This window comes from Pimephales promelas, chromosome 19 (assembly GCF_988280905.1).
Source record: "Pimephales promelas chromosome 19, fPimPro1.hap1.1, whole genome shotgun sequence".
In the NCBI taxonomy this organism is placed as follows: Eukaryota; Metazoa; Chordata; class Actinopteri; order Cypriniformes; family Leuciscidae; genus Pimephales; species Pimephales promelas.
In genome coordinates, this window is record NC_142787.1 from 8,549,656 (window position 1) to 8,569,394 (window position 19,739).

The 19,739-nt window shown below is 43.0% G+C and overlaps 1 protein-coding gene across 1 annotated transcript; it reads left to right on the top strand.

The window, feature by feature from the left end:
* Positions 1-474: 474 nt before the first annotated feature.
* Positions 475-15,867, top strand: LOC120468567 (uncharacterized). Its single transcript, XM_039657077.2, has 3 exons — positions 475-679; positions 11,131-11,238; positions 11,401-15,867. Exons 2-3 carry the CDS (start codon positions 11,187-11,189, stop codon positions 12,543-12,545), a joined length of 1,197 nt encoding a protein of 398 aa, XP_039513011.1. The 5' UTR covers positions 475-679; positions 11,131-11,186; the 3' UTR covers positions 12,546-15,867.
* The last annotated feature ends 3,872 nt before the right edge of the window (positions 15,868-19,739 follow it).

The following is a 19,739-nucleotide window of genomic DNA, read 5'->3' on the forward strand; positions in this document are numbered from 1 at the left end:
TTAGGTGTGTTTCCTATGTCTGTCCTCTAGATGGCAGTAGAATCAAACATACAGTTAACAGATACCTAAGGAGGTAAAGAGGTAGAAAATCTAGGAGGTGGCTCCATAGCTATATCATGTCTATGGGTGGCTCATGTTTGTAGAATATTCTGAAGAATAAAGAGGCTACACGCCAGTTCCAACATTTATTTGTTCGGAGTGTTTTAATCAATAAACACCACAAATTTAATGACGTTAGACCCAAGTGAATGAAGATTATCAGCATCCGTTTACGAAAAACCTAATAATTTCGCAAATAAAGATGGAATTTCACAGACTAAAATGAATTTCATGCAAAAAAAAAAAAATGAGTCAAGGGAGAAAAATCCCACAAATAAAGACCATCTTTTATATTTAATTTGTTATAATTAATAATAGTTAGACAAAATTGCTTAGTCATAACATTTCAATATTGGCTAGATGATACTAGTATTTATTTGAATGAGCAACTTTTAATTTCACTTTTCCAGTTATCTCACTGGAGTTCCGCCTTTAGAGGGCGCTCGTGTAGCCGAAGCAACGATACACATCCAAGTCTAGGAGAAGAAAAGAAGTGAACGAGGGAAGGGAGAGGGAACTTAACATATGAAGTGGAACACAGCTGCTCATTCTGCTCTAAATCTGATGTGTTTTTCAGACTGTGAGTACATTTATTTTTTATTAGGATGAATCTAAATGCCAAACGATTAAACGAGTCACTTCATGACATTTAGTGAATCGCTTAGAAATGAATAGACATGAATTGACTGATGTTGTACATTACGATCGTGAAACGTGAGCTCGTTAATCTGACCGGATTTTCACATTACAATTTGTGAATATTATGAGTTGTTGTTAATTATAAGTGTTTTCAATTTATGTTTTTAATATTAAATCATATGTAATCAGGGCTCAATTTAAGGGGAAGGTGACATTCCCCTTGTTGATAAAATGACCACAACTGCATTCCCTCTTCAAAACCACAACCCCCATTATTATACATCAACATTAGATTAACAGTGTTCAGTAGCTATTATGTAAAACAAATCATGGAAATGAAAATAGAGTGATATATGAAGAGTTCAGATGCAAAAGCCTCTAAGTGCCATTTGAAATTTTCTTCTAAAATTATCATTTTTATCAAGCTTGTATATTTAAGTTCAGTAATTTCACTTAAATGGCAATAAAGATTACCTATTAATTTCCATTTAAGTGAAATTTCTGAACTTAAATATACAAGCTTGATAAAAATGGTCATTTAAGAAGAAAATTTCAAATGGCATTTAGAGGCTTTTGCATCTGAACTCTTAAATATATATATTATATATATATATATATATATATATACATACAGTAGCCTACTGTGCAGAAGTCTTAAGCCTTGTTCACACTACATGATTTTAAAACGTCGGGCTGAACTGTGCGGTTCACACTACATGACTTGCTCTCAGTGAAATAAGGAGCATTCAAGTTGTTTAGCTGTTCACACCACACAACACAATGTGATTGATCCACAACAGGAGGTAACTCACTACACGAGTTGACAACGCACTACATAGAGATACAACCACGATCGTACACTACACTACCTGCTACTGTAGCAGAGCGGGCATGTAATAAAAAAGAATGTATAATAATTCAAATCATGTATATAAATATATATATATATATATTAAATATATAGATATATGAAAAAAATTCTCACTAATTCTGTGTTTTTGCTGGTAATAAAATTAAGCCACAAAACACTAATTTTATCATAAACTTTTTGTCAAATAATGTGTTGCACAATGAGCTTTACTGTTAAAATTAAAACATGGATTATTCCTTAAATTCAGTTTTGTTTAAAAAAAATCATAATTTATTCGTATTAGTGTTAATGTATTATTACATCTGGACATTTCCTATTTCTACTGTACAACAGTAATATATTTCTATCAAGTTAAACCGAACTTTTATTTTGATGGGTTGCCATAAAGCCCTTTGGAGTTTCTGTGTGTTTGTCATGATCGTCATGATGATAGTTTCACAAATGAAGCGGTTAAATGATTACGAAGTAACGTTCAGTGTGGATCTAGAGCCTGGAGAGGAACTTCAATCATTTCTGTCTTCATATAGGCAAAAAAACAGTGCAAGCATCACACGTGTGTCTTCAGTGTATGTGTATGTGTGTGTGTGTGTGTGTGGTAAATAAAACGTCTCGGTTACGGATGTAACCCTCGTTCCCTGAGTAGGGAATGGAGACGTTACGTCAGAAGTGACGGAGATTGGGGGATTTTGCATGAAAGCCAATCCTCTTCGAGTATTTAACAACGAGCCAATGGCATGCAATGCCTTGGGGCTGCGGAATTTTGCATAGCGTACTCCGCCCTACTCCGTGAGTATAAAAGGAGGAAGTGAACGCAACCGCAGTATGTCTTCGCTGAGGAGTCAAGACTGAACTCGGCGTCTACCCACCGGTACAGCAGAAGTGGCAGGGAGACGTAACGTCTCCGTTCCCTACTCAGGGAACGAGGGTTACATCCGTAACCGAGACGTTCCCTTTCGTAGTCACTTCGAGTTACGTCAGAAGTGATGGAGATTGGGGGTCTGTGCCATCACGCCATCTTCAAGCTGTCTTCCAGTGCCCTGCGAAAGTCTGGACCCCTGAGCCTTACCTTTTTTTTTTTTTTTTTTTTTTACAGGGATCCCACTTTGACACAGGATTACCAAGGTACACTGGGAAACATATCCCAGGAGGGACATGCTATCAGATGCCTACCGAAGGAGGACTTACAATACACATATGGCCGTATAGGAACGCATATGGAGATCACTGGAGCACCAACCGTAGGTGGCTACTAGAACTTAACTCCAGGGGTGGCAGATGGCTTGCCAAGGGAAGACACATGCTCAGAGAGGCTTACAGTGGAAAATACACATGAGACAGTTACCATAGGGAACCGTGCACATGGAGGCACCTAGCCAGCATCCAGAGTAACCGCAGTGGTGCCCGCATCATCGGTGCTGGAGGACTCAAGGCTTCAATGGAAGACACTGAGGGAATATCGCACTTATCCAGTCCGAGGAGTGGAGTGGCGGGCAAGCGAAGACACCTAAGCGGGTCCAGTACTGGCGGAAGCGAGTACGTGAGAGGACACTGGCTAAATTCGCAGATAAGAATCTTGCAAAGGTGTTTGGTGTCGCCCAGCCTGCAGCTCTGCAATTGTCTGTTAGCGAGGCGCCGTGCGCTAGACCCCAAGAGGAGGCCACACTCCGAGTGGAATGGGCCGTCACACCAAGGCCTTGCTGCTGGTGAGACAAAGCAATGGCGTCCACTAACCAGTGGGACAGCCGTTGCTTTGAGAGAGCCCTTCCCTTCTGGCTCCCCCCATGACAGACAAGAGCTGGTCTGAGGTCCTGAACACCGCGTCCTGTCAACGTAGGTGCGGAGAGCACGTACCGGACAGAGCAGTGCCAAGGCTGGGACTGCCTCCTCCAGGGGCAGCGCTTGCAGGTTCACCACCAGGTTCCGGAAGGGAGTGGTAGGAACCTTGGGCATATATCCAGACCGGGGTCTCAGGAATACGTGAGAGTAAGCCGGCCCGAACTCCAGGCACATTTCGTCAACGGAGAGTGCGTGCAGGTCCCTTACTCTCCTGATGGAGACCAATGCAATCAGGAGTGCTGTCTACATAGGACAGGGCAAAAACTCTACCGACTGCAAAGGCTCCAGGGGAGGCCTCTGCAGAGCACTTAGATCTACTGAGAGGTCCCTAGAGGGCACGAGGGGAGGGAAGCGGATTTAGCCCCCTCGCTCCCCTCAGGAACCTGATGACCAGGTCATGCTTCCCATAGACTTACCTTTCACTGCATCATGAGACGCGGCAATGGCCGCGACATAAACCCAAAGGGTGGAGGGCGACAGCCTACGCTCCAACCCTTCTTGCAGGAAGGAAAGCACGACTCCGATCGAACATCTCCGGGGGTCTTCTCCGCGAGAAGAGCACCAGCTGAGGAAGAGGTTCCACTTCAACGCGTACAGGTGTCTCGTGAACGACGCTCTAGTGGAAGTGATGGTTGCCGCTACCGCAGGTGGCAACGAACTCAAACCTGCCCCGTCCCGTCCTGGAGCCACATGTGTAGCCTCCAGGATCAGGACGAGGGTGCCACGGAGTGCCCCGTCTCTGAGTGAGTAGATCTTGTCTCAGAGGAATAGGCCAAGGAGGTGCTGTCGCGAGGAGCATGAGTTCGGAGAACCACGTCTTGGTGGGCCAATAGGGGGCTACCAGCAAGACCTGCTCCTCATCCTCCTTGATCTTGCACAACACCCGTGCAAGAAGGCTCACTGGGGGAAACGCAACTTGCGTGGACCCCGCGGCCAGCTGCGCGCCAGTGCATCTGAGCCGAGCGTAGCCTCGGTCAGGGATAAAACTGGGCGCAGTGGGATGAGTCCCGGGAGGCGAACAGATCTATCTGTGCCTCCCCGAACTGGTCCCAATCAGCTGTCTGGGGATGGAGTCGCCATTCGCCGGAGATATGACGGATCCGTGACAGCTCATTGGCTGCCAGGTTCCGGTCTCCTGGAATGTATACTGCACGAAGGGACCTCAGGTGCTTCTGACTCCATAACAAGAGGTGGCGGGCGAGCTGCGACAACCGGCGTGAGCGTAGACCCCCCTGGTGGTTGATGTACGCTACTGCCGTGGTGTTGTCTGAACGGACAAGCACATGTTGACCCCTGAGCAACGCTCGAAGCGGTGCAGGGCCAGAAGTACTGTCAGCAGCTCGAGGCAATTGATGTGCATGAGGCGCTGGGGTCCTGTCCAGGAACCCGCGGCTGCATGCCCATTGCACATGGCACCCCAACCCGTGGTAGATGCATCCGTGGAGACAATGAGATGCCTGGAAACTCGCTGAATAGGGACGCCGGTCCGTAAAAAGCTGAGGTGCGACCACGGGAAGAAGGTTCGGCGGCACGCTGGAGTCACTGGAACTCGGAGCGAGCCGCGATGCCATGCCCACCTCGGGACTCGATCGCGAAGCCACAGCTGAAGCGGTCTCATATGAAGCAAACCGTGCGGCGTTGCCGCGGCCGCGGATGCCATATGCCCCAGGAGCCTCTGAAATAGTTTCAGTGGAACCGCATTCTTGCCCTCGAACTGTCGAAGACAAGTCAGCAGTGAGTGCGCGCGCTCGTTCGTGAGCGGCGCGGACATGGCGACCGAGTCTATCTCCATGCCGAGAAAAGAGATCCTCTGCACGGGGCAAAGTTTGCTCTTTTCCCGGTTGACCCGAAGGCCCAGACGGGCTAGGTGCCGGAGCACCAGGTCTCTGTGTTCGCAACCCTGTTCTCTAGAGTGTGCCAGTATCAGCCAGTCGTCGAGATAAATCAGGGTGCGAACCCCGTGTTCGCGAAGGGGAACAAGGGCTGCCTCGACGATCTTCGTGAAGCCGCGAGGTGACAGAGCTAACCAGAAAGGGAGAACCGTGTACTGATGCCTGGCCTCGAGGCAAACCGAGAGCGGTCTGTGTCGAGGCAATATGGAGACATGAAGTACGCGTCCTTCAGGTCGATCGCTGCAAACCAATCCTGAGGCCGAACGCATTCGAAAATGCGTTTGGCTGTGAGCATTTTGAACGGTAGTCGATGGAGAGTACGGTTCAAAATGCGCAGATCCAGGATCGGCCGTAACCCACCGGTCTTCTGGGGACAGTGAAGTATGGGCTGTAGACCCGGACCTCACCTCGGCTGGAGGGACCGTCTCGATTGCACCCTTCGCCAGCAGGGTCGCAATCTCCGCTCTCGTGACCGGGGCATAGCCACCGACCACCGTGGAGCGAACTCCCCTAAAGCGGGGAGGAGACCTCGCGAACTGAGTCGCTTAGCCGAATCTGATCGTTCTGATGACGCAGCGGGACAGGTCGGGGAGCTCTAGCCCGGCTCCCAGGAACTGAACCAGCGGAGTCATGCGAACCACAGACGTCCCCCCGGAGGGGCAGCGGTACAGGGAGACCGGCATGCGCACAGGAGTTAGCCTGTGCGGATGCACAGTCGAGCCCCGTTCCCCGACAGAAGAGACCAGGGAAGGACCAGCGTTCCACGGGGGTCTGTTCTGCTGGAGGTCTGGCGATAGAGGGGGAGGGGAGTGGTGTAGTCGGGGGACGACACACGCTCCCATCCGCACCCTCAGAGACAGAGACTTCGTCTGCTCCTAGGCGGTCGAGAAGTGCTGGGCAAAGTCCTGGACCGCACCGCCGAACATTTGGATGATACTCCTGGACCACAGCGGTGGGCATCACCTGACCAAGGGAGCGAGCGACCGCTTCCGTGACCTGTTTAAGGGCAAGGTAGGCGGCAGGCTCGCAGCTCGCTTGGTCCGTTCTCTCCTCGTGCACATTCCTGAGCAGCTAGCAGGTGCTCATCATATGCAGGGCGGAGGCAGCCTGTCCCGCCGCTCTACAGAATCGCGCCGCCATAGACGAGAACCCATAGGCTTTGGAGGGGCATCTGAGAGCAACCGCGGGTGGGCGCGCCCTGTGGACGCAGCTGCATCGCAACAGAGCGTTCCACCGGGGGAGCCCCAGCGTACCACAGACAGCCGCATCGCAGAGGGGAGGAAGGGCGGGGAACTGAAGCACGCTCTCGTTTTTTTTTTTTAAGTGCGTGTCAGTTCCGCATGCAACTCGGGGAAAAAGGAAATTGGGGTTGGCCGTGGCCGTAAGGCGGCAGCGTTACCCAAAAACCAATTATCCATCCGCGAGAGATCGGGATAGGGCGGAGTTCCACCCCCACCCGATGCTCACGGAGGCCCGAGATAGCATGGCCATCATCGCGGGATCAGACACGGCGACGCTGACGCTCCCGAGGGAGGCAACGCAGCCGCATCCTCACTTCCCGAGGAGTCAAGCCCGCCTTGTGATGCTGCGATCGTCATCGCATCATTCTCTGGAGCGCTGAACGAAACAGACGGTACCTCAGAGAGGCAGACGTCTGAAGCGATACAGCGCTCACTGGCTCTAACACTGGAGCGGTGGGTGTGACCCGAGGAACTAGTGTCGGGAGGAGTGTCACACATTCACCGTCATATCATCCTATCCGCGAGTCGAAGAGCTTCTATTTTAAGAAACAGAATGAGTAACGGACACGGGGACTCTCACTATCAGATCATTGAGTCTCGATCACAGTGTAGAGATGCTCATGTTCCCATTCAGACGGAACATGAGTCATCCGCGAACGCTGCTACTGCATGCTGAAGCCCAGGCACACACAGAGCAGCGATCGCGACCATCAGAAAATGACATGAAACGAACGCACCCAGAAGAACACGGGCGAGTCGTCTTTAAAAAGACGTGCCGCGTGCAGCTCTTTCACTTATAGAGGAGGAAATTCACTCTTTCAGCGCTGAGGCGACCAGGGAGAAGCGCAAAGTCTGGCAGACCACTGCTCAGATCGCAGGCAATACAGAGTCTCGCTGGGTACCGCCATCACACCAACACTGAAGAGGACGCTCGTCTCGAAGAGTCTTGAATTAGTGAGAATGGCTTGAGGAGTGAAGAATTCTCTTGGCTCCGAAGCGAAAACATACTGCGGTTGCGTTCACTTCCTCCTTTTATACTCACGGAGTAGGGCGGAGTACGCTATGCAAAATTCCGCAGCCCCAAGGCATTGCATGCCATTGGCTCGTTGTTAAATACTCGAAGAGGATTGGCTTTCATGCGAAATCCCCCAATCTCCGTCACTTCTGACGTAACTCGAAGTGACTACAAAAGGGAACTGCGCGTCGGCTGCACCAGAGCCGTTGAAAAACATATTCATATTTAATGGCTTTGGGCTGCACTTTTCATTCACACGGAACATACGAGTCATACGAACAGGATTCGTATTTAAATAGTATTTGTGGTTTAATATTCACACACACTAGTCTATATCGCGATTTTTATTTCAAGTGTACTGAACCGCTTTCTATTTATTCCTCGAAAATATACAGTAAAATCCTTTTTATGACTGGATTTCGTCAGCATTTTAGGGGGTCGGGGGGTCATTTTGGAGGGGCGGGCCGTCCCCCTAAAACAATGGTAGGGGAAACACTGCTTTTATTAGTTAACTATTATTAACTGTTATTAACTTTTAACAGTTAACTAAATCAAATCAATAGTTGTTTAGTACCCTTTATGTTTAAAAGAGCTTTTGTCCAAGTATTGCACATAGTTTTTAGTTTTGTAGTTTTTTTCAAGCATCTTTGGAAACGTTGCCGCTAGTGTTGTCACGGTACCAAAATTTTAGTATTCGGTACCAATAACATTAAAAATTCACGGTTCTCGGTACCAATTTCGGTACCAAAGCTTAGTTTAAATTTACATATATTTAAGTGTTTATCACGGTTACAAGTATGGGAACTGTACATTTGTATTATAAACACTTTAGAAAAAGATAAGGTAAAATGACCTAAAATAAACAATAGTATACACTAACACATTTTTAAAGTTGTTTGTAAAGTTTTAATCCGTTAACATTTATTTAATGCACAATGAATGAAGTGAACAAACATGAACAATCAAGTGTTTGTATTAAATAACATTTACAAACATTAACTAATGTTGTAAAAATATATTGTTCACGCAATGTGTTGATGTGAACTAAGTAATGTTGATGAATGGTAGCTATCTTATTGTAGTGTTACCAAACTATACAGGAGATAAAACATGTTTTATTTGACTTGACTGTACTTTTATTTAATCTAAAACTGCATTCATATTTAATTTTAAAAAGGCTTTTTAAACCTGCTGAGTTATAAAGGCAAAAATACGCCTAGAACTGGCACTGACATTAAATGAGATAAATAGGGATGCATCGATACTAATAGTACTCTGGTGTTGGTTGGATACTACTGTGCTCATGTACTCGTAAAACTACCCCGAAAGCACTTTAGAGGCCGTTCACATATCGCGCATGTTTTTTTATTATATTTTTGCGCGTGCTTATTCTTTCCAAAGCGCTTGCTCTCACGCGGCGTCTGTCGTTGCTATGCAACGAGTTATTATGAGCGCGCTTGCCTCGCGCCTATATTTGAAATTGCGAATTTGCATGTAATCGGCCTCTTATGGCAACGTGACATTAGCCTAATCCAAAATATTTCCATATGTGGCTCTTTCCTCCTTTCGTGTCAACAAGTGGATTCAGAAAGAGAGCCATATCAGCGTTATGAAGAGGACGCGACTGTGCACCTTTCAGACAGCGTGTCTAGAACTGGATGAACCTGGTATTCGGTACCTAGAAAAGCTGGTACCGTAACATTTTTTTTTTTTTAGTACCGACTTGGTACCGAAGTACCGAGTTTTTTGACAAAATAGTTGCCGCAGTTCTTCTCTGTTTTTTCTGTTTCTTCATATACAGGGGTTGGACAATGAAACTGAAACACCTGGTTTTACCACACAATAATTTGTTAGAATGGTGAGGGCCTCATTTTGCATCCAAATACAGCATCAATTGACAGATAGAAGTCCTTCACAGTGACCAGAGGGATTATGAGCCGTTCCTCTTCCAGAACAGTGTCCAGGTCACTATATGATGCTGGTGGACTCGCTCCTCCAAAACACCTCAATAATATTCAGATCTGGTGACTGTGCAGACCATGGGAGATGTTCAACGTCACTTTCATCTTCATCAAACCCTTCTGTCACAAGTCTTGCTGTGTTTGTTGGTGCATGATCATGCTGATAAATAGTAAAAAAGGCATCAGGTGCTCATGAAGGGTTTGATCCTCCAGAAGGGTTTGGTAGTCCTCGGCAGTGTCGTGTCCATCAAATACAATCAGGATTGTCATGATATTGGAGCTCAAACCATCACTGATCCACCCGTGCTTCACTCTGAAGATTGGCCGCCAGGCATATAGATGTGAAACCTCCAACATTGGCCAGTGTTTCAGTTTCATCGTCCAACCCCTGTAATTCCAGATGCACTCGATGATGGTGAGATCCGACCTCCGTGTAGAGCATTGGCTGTTGTCAGAATCCTTGTATTTATATATATATATATATATATATAGCTGTCTGTGAATGTTCAAATGGTCTGCAAAGTTGTAAAGTCGGAAGGGCACGATAAATAAAGTTATTGTCTCCAGAAAGAAATTGACTCTGAATCACCTAAACGATTTGTAATGAATCACCTAAACGATTCACTTCTTTGTAGATCTAATTTCAACAAAATCGTGATAATGTTGATAATCACAGTAATTTTGGACACTATAGTCGTGATATTAAATTTTCATACTGTCCCATTCCTACCTGTGAAGTTTAACTGATCATCGATCACAACTTCAAGTGTCACAGCTGTCCTGGATGGAGGGAGTTATGTTTGAAGAACATAGCTAAATGGGGAAATTGTGAGGAAGTGTTGGGTTGGCTGTGACCACAAGCTTCGCACGATTGCATTGAAGGCGGTGTTGCTTTATCCAGCAAGGCAGGGAGTAGCTACCATTGGATCATCTGGCTGGATTGAGTGGCAAGAATTGTTTCATCAACATAGCAGTGATAGGAAAAACATGTTTAGAAATGACAGATTGTGATGACATGTAGAATCTAAAGTTCAGTGATCTAAGTTCAGAGCCCTGTGGCATCCCAGGAGATAAATGTTGACAACTCAACCCTCTGTGACAACCTGGTGTGTGGTTCCTGAGATGCCCTTCGTCATAAGCGTTGACAAGAGGTTTTGGTGGTTAACTGTCAAAAGCAGCAGACAGATCCAGCAAGATGAGTACTTAGAATTTGAAATACAATATTACATACAAATTAATAATAAATTTCACGAAATGAGATTTCGTTCTACTTTTTAATCCTACAAATAAAAATATTTTAAAAATTAAACAAATTTTGCAATCATTGTGTAAGGTTAGCTTCATACATTGTAACTCCTCTCCCCTGCCCTGAAATTGTTTTAGAGCAACATCTATATTAACATCTATATCTATATTAGTTAAAATGATTTCTATATGACTATTTGAGCAAACATTTCAGACTGAATATTTCATGAGTATCTGCTAAATGAGCAACAATGACCACAATTCACACCTTCAGTCAGTGAAGCAATTCATGAGAGTTTAAATGCCTGGGGATATTTCCATCTTTCTACAGGAGAAGTAAGCAGAAGAAATTACTCCTGGAGAAATTTCTGATGTAATATTGTAAGGATGGAGGAAGAACCCTGCAGAATAAAATATGAAGATATAGAGGAACAAACAGGTTGGTGTTTTCCTATATTCTCCTTAATGACTGATGCGGGACATTAAGATTAAAACTAGCATTCAATACATCTAATTCTATATACAAGTAGACTGGATTTGTGATAAAAAAAAAATGAACTTTTGTTCTTTGTGTTTCTCATTTGTTGAATGTTGATTTTAGACATGAAAGTAAATGAAGACAAACACCATAATTTCATAAATCAAGATGGGAAACTGATATATGAAAATGAAGACAAATATCTGTTTCAAGAACTTCATTTCAAAAATGAAGATGAAAATGCAGTCGTTTTAAAGACTGAAGAGAATTTCACTCAGAAACAAAATGGAGTCAAAGGATCATTCGCCTGCTCTAAGTGTGGAATGTTTTACATGCAAAAATTAGACCTTAAGAGACACATGAGAATTCACACTGGAGAAAATCTGTTCACATGCACTCAGTGTGGAAAAAGTTTCAGTCGCAAAGGAAACCTTAATGAGCACATGAGAATTCATTCTGGAGAAAATCTGGTCACATGCACTCAGTGTGGAAAAAGTTTCAGTCGCAAAGGAAACCTTAATGAGCACATGAGAATTCATTCTGGAGAAAATCTGGTCACATGCACTCAGTGTGGAAAGAGTTTCAGCCGCAAAGGAAACCTTAATGAGCACATGAGAATTCACTCAGGAGAAAAAACGTTCTCATGCACTCAGTGTGGAAAGAGTTTCACATCTAAAAGCTTTCTCAACAATCATCAGCGCTCTCACTCTGGTGTGAGATCATTCAGCTGTGATCAGTGTGATAAAACATTCGTTTTGGCATCAAGCTTAAAAACACATCTTAAAATTCATACTGGTGTAAAGCCTAATTTTTGTTCTTATTGTGGAAAATGTTTTACAAGACTGCACAATTTAAAAGAGCATGAGCGTATCCATACTGGTGTGAGACCACATGTTTGCTCTGACTGTGGGAAGAGCTTCGCTACATCTGGCGCAATAAAACAACACCAGAGAATTCATACTGGAGCGAAATTTTATGAGTGCTCACACTGTGGAAAGAGTTTCCGTCGGTCAGAATCGTTGAAAATTCATGAGAGAGTTCATACTGGAGAGAAACCGTATGAGTGCTCACACTGTGGAAAGAGTTTCGCTCAGTCGGGAAACCTGAAAGATCATGAGAGAGTTCATACTGGAGAGAAGCCGCACCAGTGCTCTTCATGTGGGAAGAGTTTCACCAATTTATCTAATATGCGGACTCATATGAAAAAGCGTTGCCTGAATTTGTCTAATGAGCAAATGTTTATGATCAGTTCCATCACATGCAAGTAAATAATTTGACATTCAGATTAATCAAAAGCTGGATAATTTGCTAAAATTAGTTGTTAAGTTTGATTGTTTGACAAGGGGAACCTTTCAGGAAGGTCAAAACAATAGTTTAGAAAACTGGTGTTGCCATAAAATAATTTGTGAAGGGATATGATTTAGGAAGGGATGTGTTTTGTTTCTTTGTGGAGCTCAGTTATTTTCATTAACTATGCACACAAGGCGTTTGTGTACAAGTGGCAACAATAGTCTATTAAATCATAATCCATATTTCAAACAACTTGTTTTAGCTGCTTGGATGTGATGCATTAAGATATCAAAGACTTTTTTGGGGATTGAAATCACGCGGCACAATGCGAATATATAAATATAATGTAATAATAATATAATATAATAATATAATAATAACTACCCAGTTGACGTGACGTGGCTTTTTCACCGTCACAGAAGATAAAAAATAATTTATTTCACATTTTCATCATTTAGAATACTGTAAATGGTTAAGCATTTTCTTGTTTTACATGAATTTATTGTTTTAATACCAGAGTTACTTTTTATTTTTTTACAACTTTGAGCCAAATCTCAAAATCGTCCTATGGTGTGACGGGAGACAAATTTTTTTCATAAATATTACCTTTAATAAATAAAGAAAATAATGTTTAAAAATCTTAATGGGCACTCCTGGCATAATTGTCTATTTCACTAAGTGGCCAATCATTTTCCTATACATACATTTCTAAATGTATGGGAATTGCATAAAGTTTGTCACAGAAAAAAAATGTCCTTTGGTGTTACTCACGCAATAACCTGATATTTTGTTGGGCAATATCATGGACAACTACATTTAGTAGAAAGACCCCATTCAAGGTCATGTGACTGAAGACCCCTATGAAGCCCATGAGCAGTGCACATAGTAATTATTTCTCTCAGAATTGCTCAAATATTTAACTATGTTTTCAGACCACTGAAGTTGTTAAGTTTTTTTTTTGTCCTTTGGTGTGACGCCCCTAAATCTAATTTTTTTATTTAAATTTGTATTTTTAACAGCAGGACTATGTAATATTATGCAAATGTATCATGCCAATTGCTAATGACAGTTCAGCAAGCATTACCATAGTTATTAACATGCCACAAAAAGCTCAAATGTCCTATGGTGTGACATGAAATGTCCTTCGGTGTGACACTTTGACCTGTGTCACACAATAGGAAAAGACCTCCTTAAGAAGCTATTAAAACAAATAGATAAAGTTTGTTAACATTCTTTTCATTCTTTTTTTGACCAGTTTTGATGATCTTAAATTCAATAATGACTTAAATTTTAATGTTTATTGCCGTTTTTTTGGAGTGTTACTAAAATAACTATAATGTATAATATAACAACTATAAACAAATATAAAGTTTATAAATACAGTGCTACTACTTATAATGCTATTTAACTTTTTTTTAGAAAAAAAAAAAAACTGAGGGAGAGATGAGTGCAAAAGAGGGGACCAGACAAGTATAGGGAGCGAATTTAAAAGGATCCTAAGAAAACGACGGAGAAAGAAAATCAAACTGAATGTTTCCATATACTGTACTTCATATAGCCTACATCTTAAAATAATTCAGGGATCTTGCTGAGTGACTGAATGACTTATTATTCAGTATCAGAATAGACCTGTTTGAGGTTCAGGTTCAACATAATAAGCTTGTTATTACAGGGTAATAATCTATATTCTGTTTTATAAGAAAGTGGTTTATTTCAAACAGATATCATGAAAAGAAGGCTCTCAGGAATTGGAAATTTCATTTTTACCTTTGCAATGGATTTTATTTTCATGTCAGAAGCCAAGTTCCCATACACTTGTCAATCGAATTATCTGAAGTTCGGTTAAAAAAAAAAAAAAACATGCGAAAACTGGTGAAAGTGTGTTTCCATCCAACAGCTTTAAAGCGAATAAAAACCTGTGCTTAATGACGTCACCTGCTGTTTTGCGATCAAATTGGTATATAGGTTTGGTTTGAGACATTTTAAGGTGTTCCCATTTTTTTTTCGCTCTGAATCGCTCAACATTCAAGCAAACATTTGAGAACAAAGTTTTTCATAAATTTAAAACATAAATTTTCAAGTCAACATACTAACAGGACATACTGAACAACATCCTGCTTGAACAAAAATATGAACTAGTAAATTTCAACAAGATCTTGAGTACAACTCAAAGATAGACTTTGTTTTAATTCAGTTTACATTGTCCTTCACTCAGTGCCTTGAGTAACTGACAAGCTGATGCCCCCTTCTTGGTAAGACAGTCTGCAAGTTGTTCTTTTGTGTTGTACCACAGTACTCACTAGGCCTGTGTGACGAGTGAATGTTGTTACACTAGATTATTGACATAATTTAATCAAGAACAGTATTATTTTACGGGACTCTTATTTTGAAAACCTTTGTTTTGGAAACTTCACAGTTGTTAATGGTTAGGTGTTCATAAATTTAATAATTTGCGTTGTTTTCAATTCTTCATACATGTATATTGTTATTTTTTTTGTATTACTTTTGGTTTCACTCTTGATTAATATTTTTACACTAAATTAAGGAAGCACTATTACGTAAGCTGCGTCATGCATGAGGGTAATGCTGATGCAATTTGCGTGCGCGCTCTCTCTTTCGCTGGATGTTGTGGCGAGAGGTACGTTTTTATCTGCTCCCCGGAGAAGTGTATAAATATGTCTTATTGAGTGTTGTATAAGGATTTTCTGTAGGTAATGAGTTTAATCGTTGTCTTTTCTGTACTGAGCAATCAACAAGATGGGTTATAAATGTGATAAGAGTATGTTTGATCGAAGTATATTCGATTAATGACCGCAGTTACACGTACGGTATGCTTGTGAGTTTAGAACAATATATTTTTTTGTTAACCTGTACAGTTGAATTTAATTTGAGTTATATATTCGTAATTGTGTAAAGTTATATTTGTTTATTTTGAAGGATCCATGCGATGTTCAAATGTATTTTCTGTATATGAATTTACATTGTAGTGTGTTGATTGACAGGCACGGCTAGACCGGAAATGTCCAAAATGTGCTTGACTGTGATCGTGTCTGTTATTTCTTTTGACACAGGTATGTAAATGGATCATTTACTTTTGTCAGTTTTCTATATTTCTTATTTTTCTTTCTTTTTATTACTTCATTTATTTCTATGATTGTTAAGCTCTCTCTTTCGCTGGATGTTGTGGCGAGAGGCACGGCTAGACCGGAAATGTCCAAAATGTGCTTGACTGTGATCGTGTCTGTTATTTCTTTTGACACAGACACAGCAAGGCTGAGAGTAAAGAAAAACTAAAGTACATCACTGTGTGGGATCTCTTTCTTTAAAAATCAAACACAACGCAGAAGAAAACCCACTACAAATTGGTGCCGTGACCTATCGTTTGGTTCGCTGATTGCTGACCACCTGGGATGCTGTAAGCGTGCATCTTTTGCTGGGACTGTCGTCTCCTTCGTCTTCCTGAATAGTCTGTGCATCTTTTGCTGGGACCACCGTCGTCGTCATGAATAATCTGTGCATCTTCTACTGGGACTGTCGTCGTCGTCCTGAATAATCTGCATCTTCTGCTGGGACTGTCGTCGTTGTCCTGTATAGTCTACATCGTATCCTGGAACTGTTATCATCGTCGTGGATGTTCTGCATGGTTGGGGTATTTACTTCGTGACTAGACTGACATTGGTTCATTTTTATTTAAAAAAAAAAAAATCTCTTTTGTTTTGTTTTTCACATGTTTTTTTAAAGAGAAAATTATTTCAGAGATAAAGTGATAGACATTTAATCTCATTAATTTTTCGAATTCAGTTATTTTTTCTCAAAAAAAAAAGTCAGTGTAATGATGGCTGGTAGAGGAAGAGGTGTATATCTGGGCACACCTGACAGAGATTTCCAGCTTATGGGTCCTGAGTATACAAGTACTGGAAGGGGTAAAGCAGTTAGACCTTCGGGTGATACTAGGCCAGACATGTACTATAGTCCCATCGCAAAACCGGGTCAACCAAAGTATACTAATGTTGAATCAGGACTTACAAATGACATGAGTGACCTCGTTAGACAAATTGGTTCTGAAATTGGCGAAGCCATCAGAGACACTCTGTTGCAGACTGGACGTTCGAGTTTGCCATCTAGTGGTTGTTTTGCAGATGCCACTAACATTTCTGACGCAAAGGTATCGAATGCAACCATTATAGATGCTTCCAAGTTAAATTTGGTACTGAAGTCTGAAGTCTCCTCACCACCGTATTATCGTGGAGATGGTACAGATAAGTGCTCCATGATGGAGTGGGAAGAATTGATGCGTGTGTATCTTAACAAAAAGGAAGTGGCAGATTCTGACAGAGTTGACGAAGTGATGAACAGACTAATGGGGAGGGCCAGGGATATCATAAAAGTCTGGCTGAGTAATAGACTGGTAACCCCGACTGTAGACGCAGTTTTCTCAGTCTTGAGACATCATTTCAGTGATTCCAGTAGCTCAGGGATGCCTTTGGCTGATTTTTACTCTGTGAAACCTTATTCCAATGAAAGCCCTTTGGACTATTGGATAAGGTTAAACAAAGCAGCTGAGGTGGCTGAGCGGAGCCTTAGGGAAGAGGGAAGAACCTTGGAAAATCGGAGCAAAGAGCTGGCTGTTATGTTTATTCGACACTGTCCTGATAAGGAACTCTCTTTGGTTTTCAAAAGCAAATCTGCACAGTCATGGACCGCGCCTGAGGTCCAAGAGCGATTAGATGAGATGCTAAGGGAACAGAAAGCCACTAAGCGAGTTACTTGTCAACAAACAGCCAAAGTATTTGAGTCTAAAATTGAATCATCTGCTGTGTCGTCTTCTCAGTCAGAAACTGCCACACCAGTAACTGACAACACTCTAGACTCAACACTCAACACACATTGACCATGTTGGAAAAGGCTCTTGTGTGCAACGCCCAATCTGTGCGTGGTGGTTGGTCCAAGAATCCTAACAAACAGGGTCGTGAATGTAGAGTATGTAGCAGCAAAGATCACAGCACTACTGCGCATTGCAAAATGTACAATCTCTGCTTTAAGTGTTTTTTGTCTGGGCACAGGAGTTTCAATTGTGAGATGACTGGGCCCAGGGAAAGTACTGGCAGACGTGGAGATGATGCGCCGCAGGGAAACTAGAACGCCTACATTGGGGGGAGGGCAATGTGGGGCAAAATGAGAGTTCCTCCTGCAATACTGATGTCGAGTCTGTCTATTCATTTTTTTGTGAGAATGTAAGCGAAGACAAAACTGTGATTTTTCAAAATACCATTCGTTCTACACAAAATGACAGTCTGTTTTACACAAGTGTTTTAGTACAGGACAAGGTTCGGTTGAGGGGGATGCTGGACAGTGGCTCTATGGCGACTACATTGAGTGCTGACATGGTACCTCAACTGTTAGAAGCTGGAGTCCTGGATCAGGAGATATCTTCCCCATCGGACATTGTCCTGGTTGGGTGTGGTGGGAAGCAGACTTGTCCTGAAGGTATGTGTGATCTGAAAATGGAGGTGTATGGGTTCAGTTTTAGTGTCCCAGTCCTTATTGTCAGTGGACAGGTAGACCAGCTTATTATTGGAACCAATGTGTTGAAACCACTAATTAGAGAAATGAAGTCGAATGAGGGGTTCTGGAGAGTTTTGGATAAACCTGACCAATCTAATCCAAGTGAGGATTGTCAGTTTCTGCGTATGCTGTCAAGCATTGAAAGGTGGAGGGGTAGTGTGATCCCTGACATGGTGGGCACTCTAAAATCCAAGTCTGCTGTGGTACTGCAGCCTATGAGTGAACACCTTGTTTGGGGTCGGCTGCCACCAGGATTGAAACTTTCAGTGGGCAGCACAGTAGTGATTGAGCCGAGTAAGTCTCGTTGCGTTCACCGTAATGTCCTTGTTGGTAGAGTGATCTCGCCTTTGTGGGGCGACGGTTGGCTCCCGGTGAAAATGATAAACACGACAAATTCTGAAATTGTGCTGCGCAGAAATGCAAAATTGGCTGACGTCTACCCATGCATCGCTTTAGAAGATTTTGATCACGCGGCAGAGAAAAGGATCTTCCAGAATGTGGCCATCCACAGTGGCCGTTCTTGTGGTAGTTTATCAGCAAAGAGTTCTGTGTCTGGTGTCAGGCAGGTGAATGATGTTCAATTGGATGGCTTGGGTCTCAAAGACTTGAATGTGAACGACTGTGAGGTGTCGCCTTTCTGGAGAGACAAGTTGGTTGATTTGATAAAGAAATATGAGAGTGTTTTCTCTAGGCACTCGTTGGATTGTGGCGAAGCAAAGGGGTTCTGACATCGAATTCGTTTGATAGATGATAGACCTTTTCGTCTGCCTTATCGGAGACTTTCTCCAGCGCATTATCACAAGTTGAGGGAGATGCTTGACGAAATGGAGCAGAAGGAGATCATTCGGAAATCTTCCAGTGAGTTTGCATCACCGTTGGTGTTAGTTTGGAAGAAGAACGGTGATTTGCGGTTGTGCACAGACTTTAGGTGGTTGAATGCTCGTACTGTGAAGGATGCACACCCCCTCCCTCACCAAGCAGATGTGTTAGCAGCCCTGGGGGGGAATGGTGTGTTTAGTACCATGGATTTAACGTCTGGGTATTATAACATCCCTTTACATGAGGAGGACAAGAAATTTACAGCCTTCAGTTCTCCTCTGGGGTTGCACGAGTACAACCGCTTACCGCAGGGTCTATGCAACAGTCCTGCAACGTTCATGAGAATGATGATGACTATTTTCGGTGATCAAAATTTCTTGAGTCTGCTCTGTTACTTGGATGACTTGTTAGTTTTTGGTAAAACTGAGGAGGAGAGCTTGCAGAGACTGGAAATGGTGTTTCAACGGCTTAAAGACCATAATTTGAAACTGTCACCTTCCAAATGTATATTTTTGCGGAGATCTGTGAAATTCTTGGGTCACATTATTTCACAGGAAGGTGTGGCGAGTGATCCAACAAAGGTAGATGCCATTGTGAATGTGTCAGAGAAAGATTTGATGGAAGCTGATGGGGTTACTCCATCTGTGGGTAAAATCAGGTAATTTATGGGCATGGTTGTGTACTATCAACATTTCATTGAGAATTGTTCCATGATTGCGAGGCCTCTTTTTCAGCTAATGTCTGGTCAGAAGAAACCTAGGAAGGCGAAGGGTCTTGGAAAAAGGTCA

Coding starts and splice junctions, on each gene's coding strand:
- LOC120468567 (XM_039657077.2), top strand. CDS start 11,187: ATGGAGGAAGAACCCTGCAGAATAAAATATGAAGATATAGAGGAACAA. Junction 11,239..11,400: donor AGATATAGAGGAACAAACAG/GTTGGTGTTTTC, acceptor TGTTGATTTTAG/ACATGAAAGTAAATGAAGAC.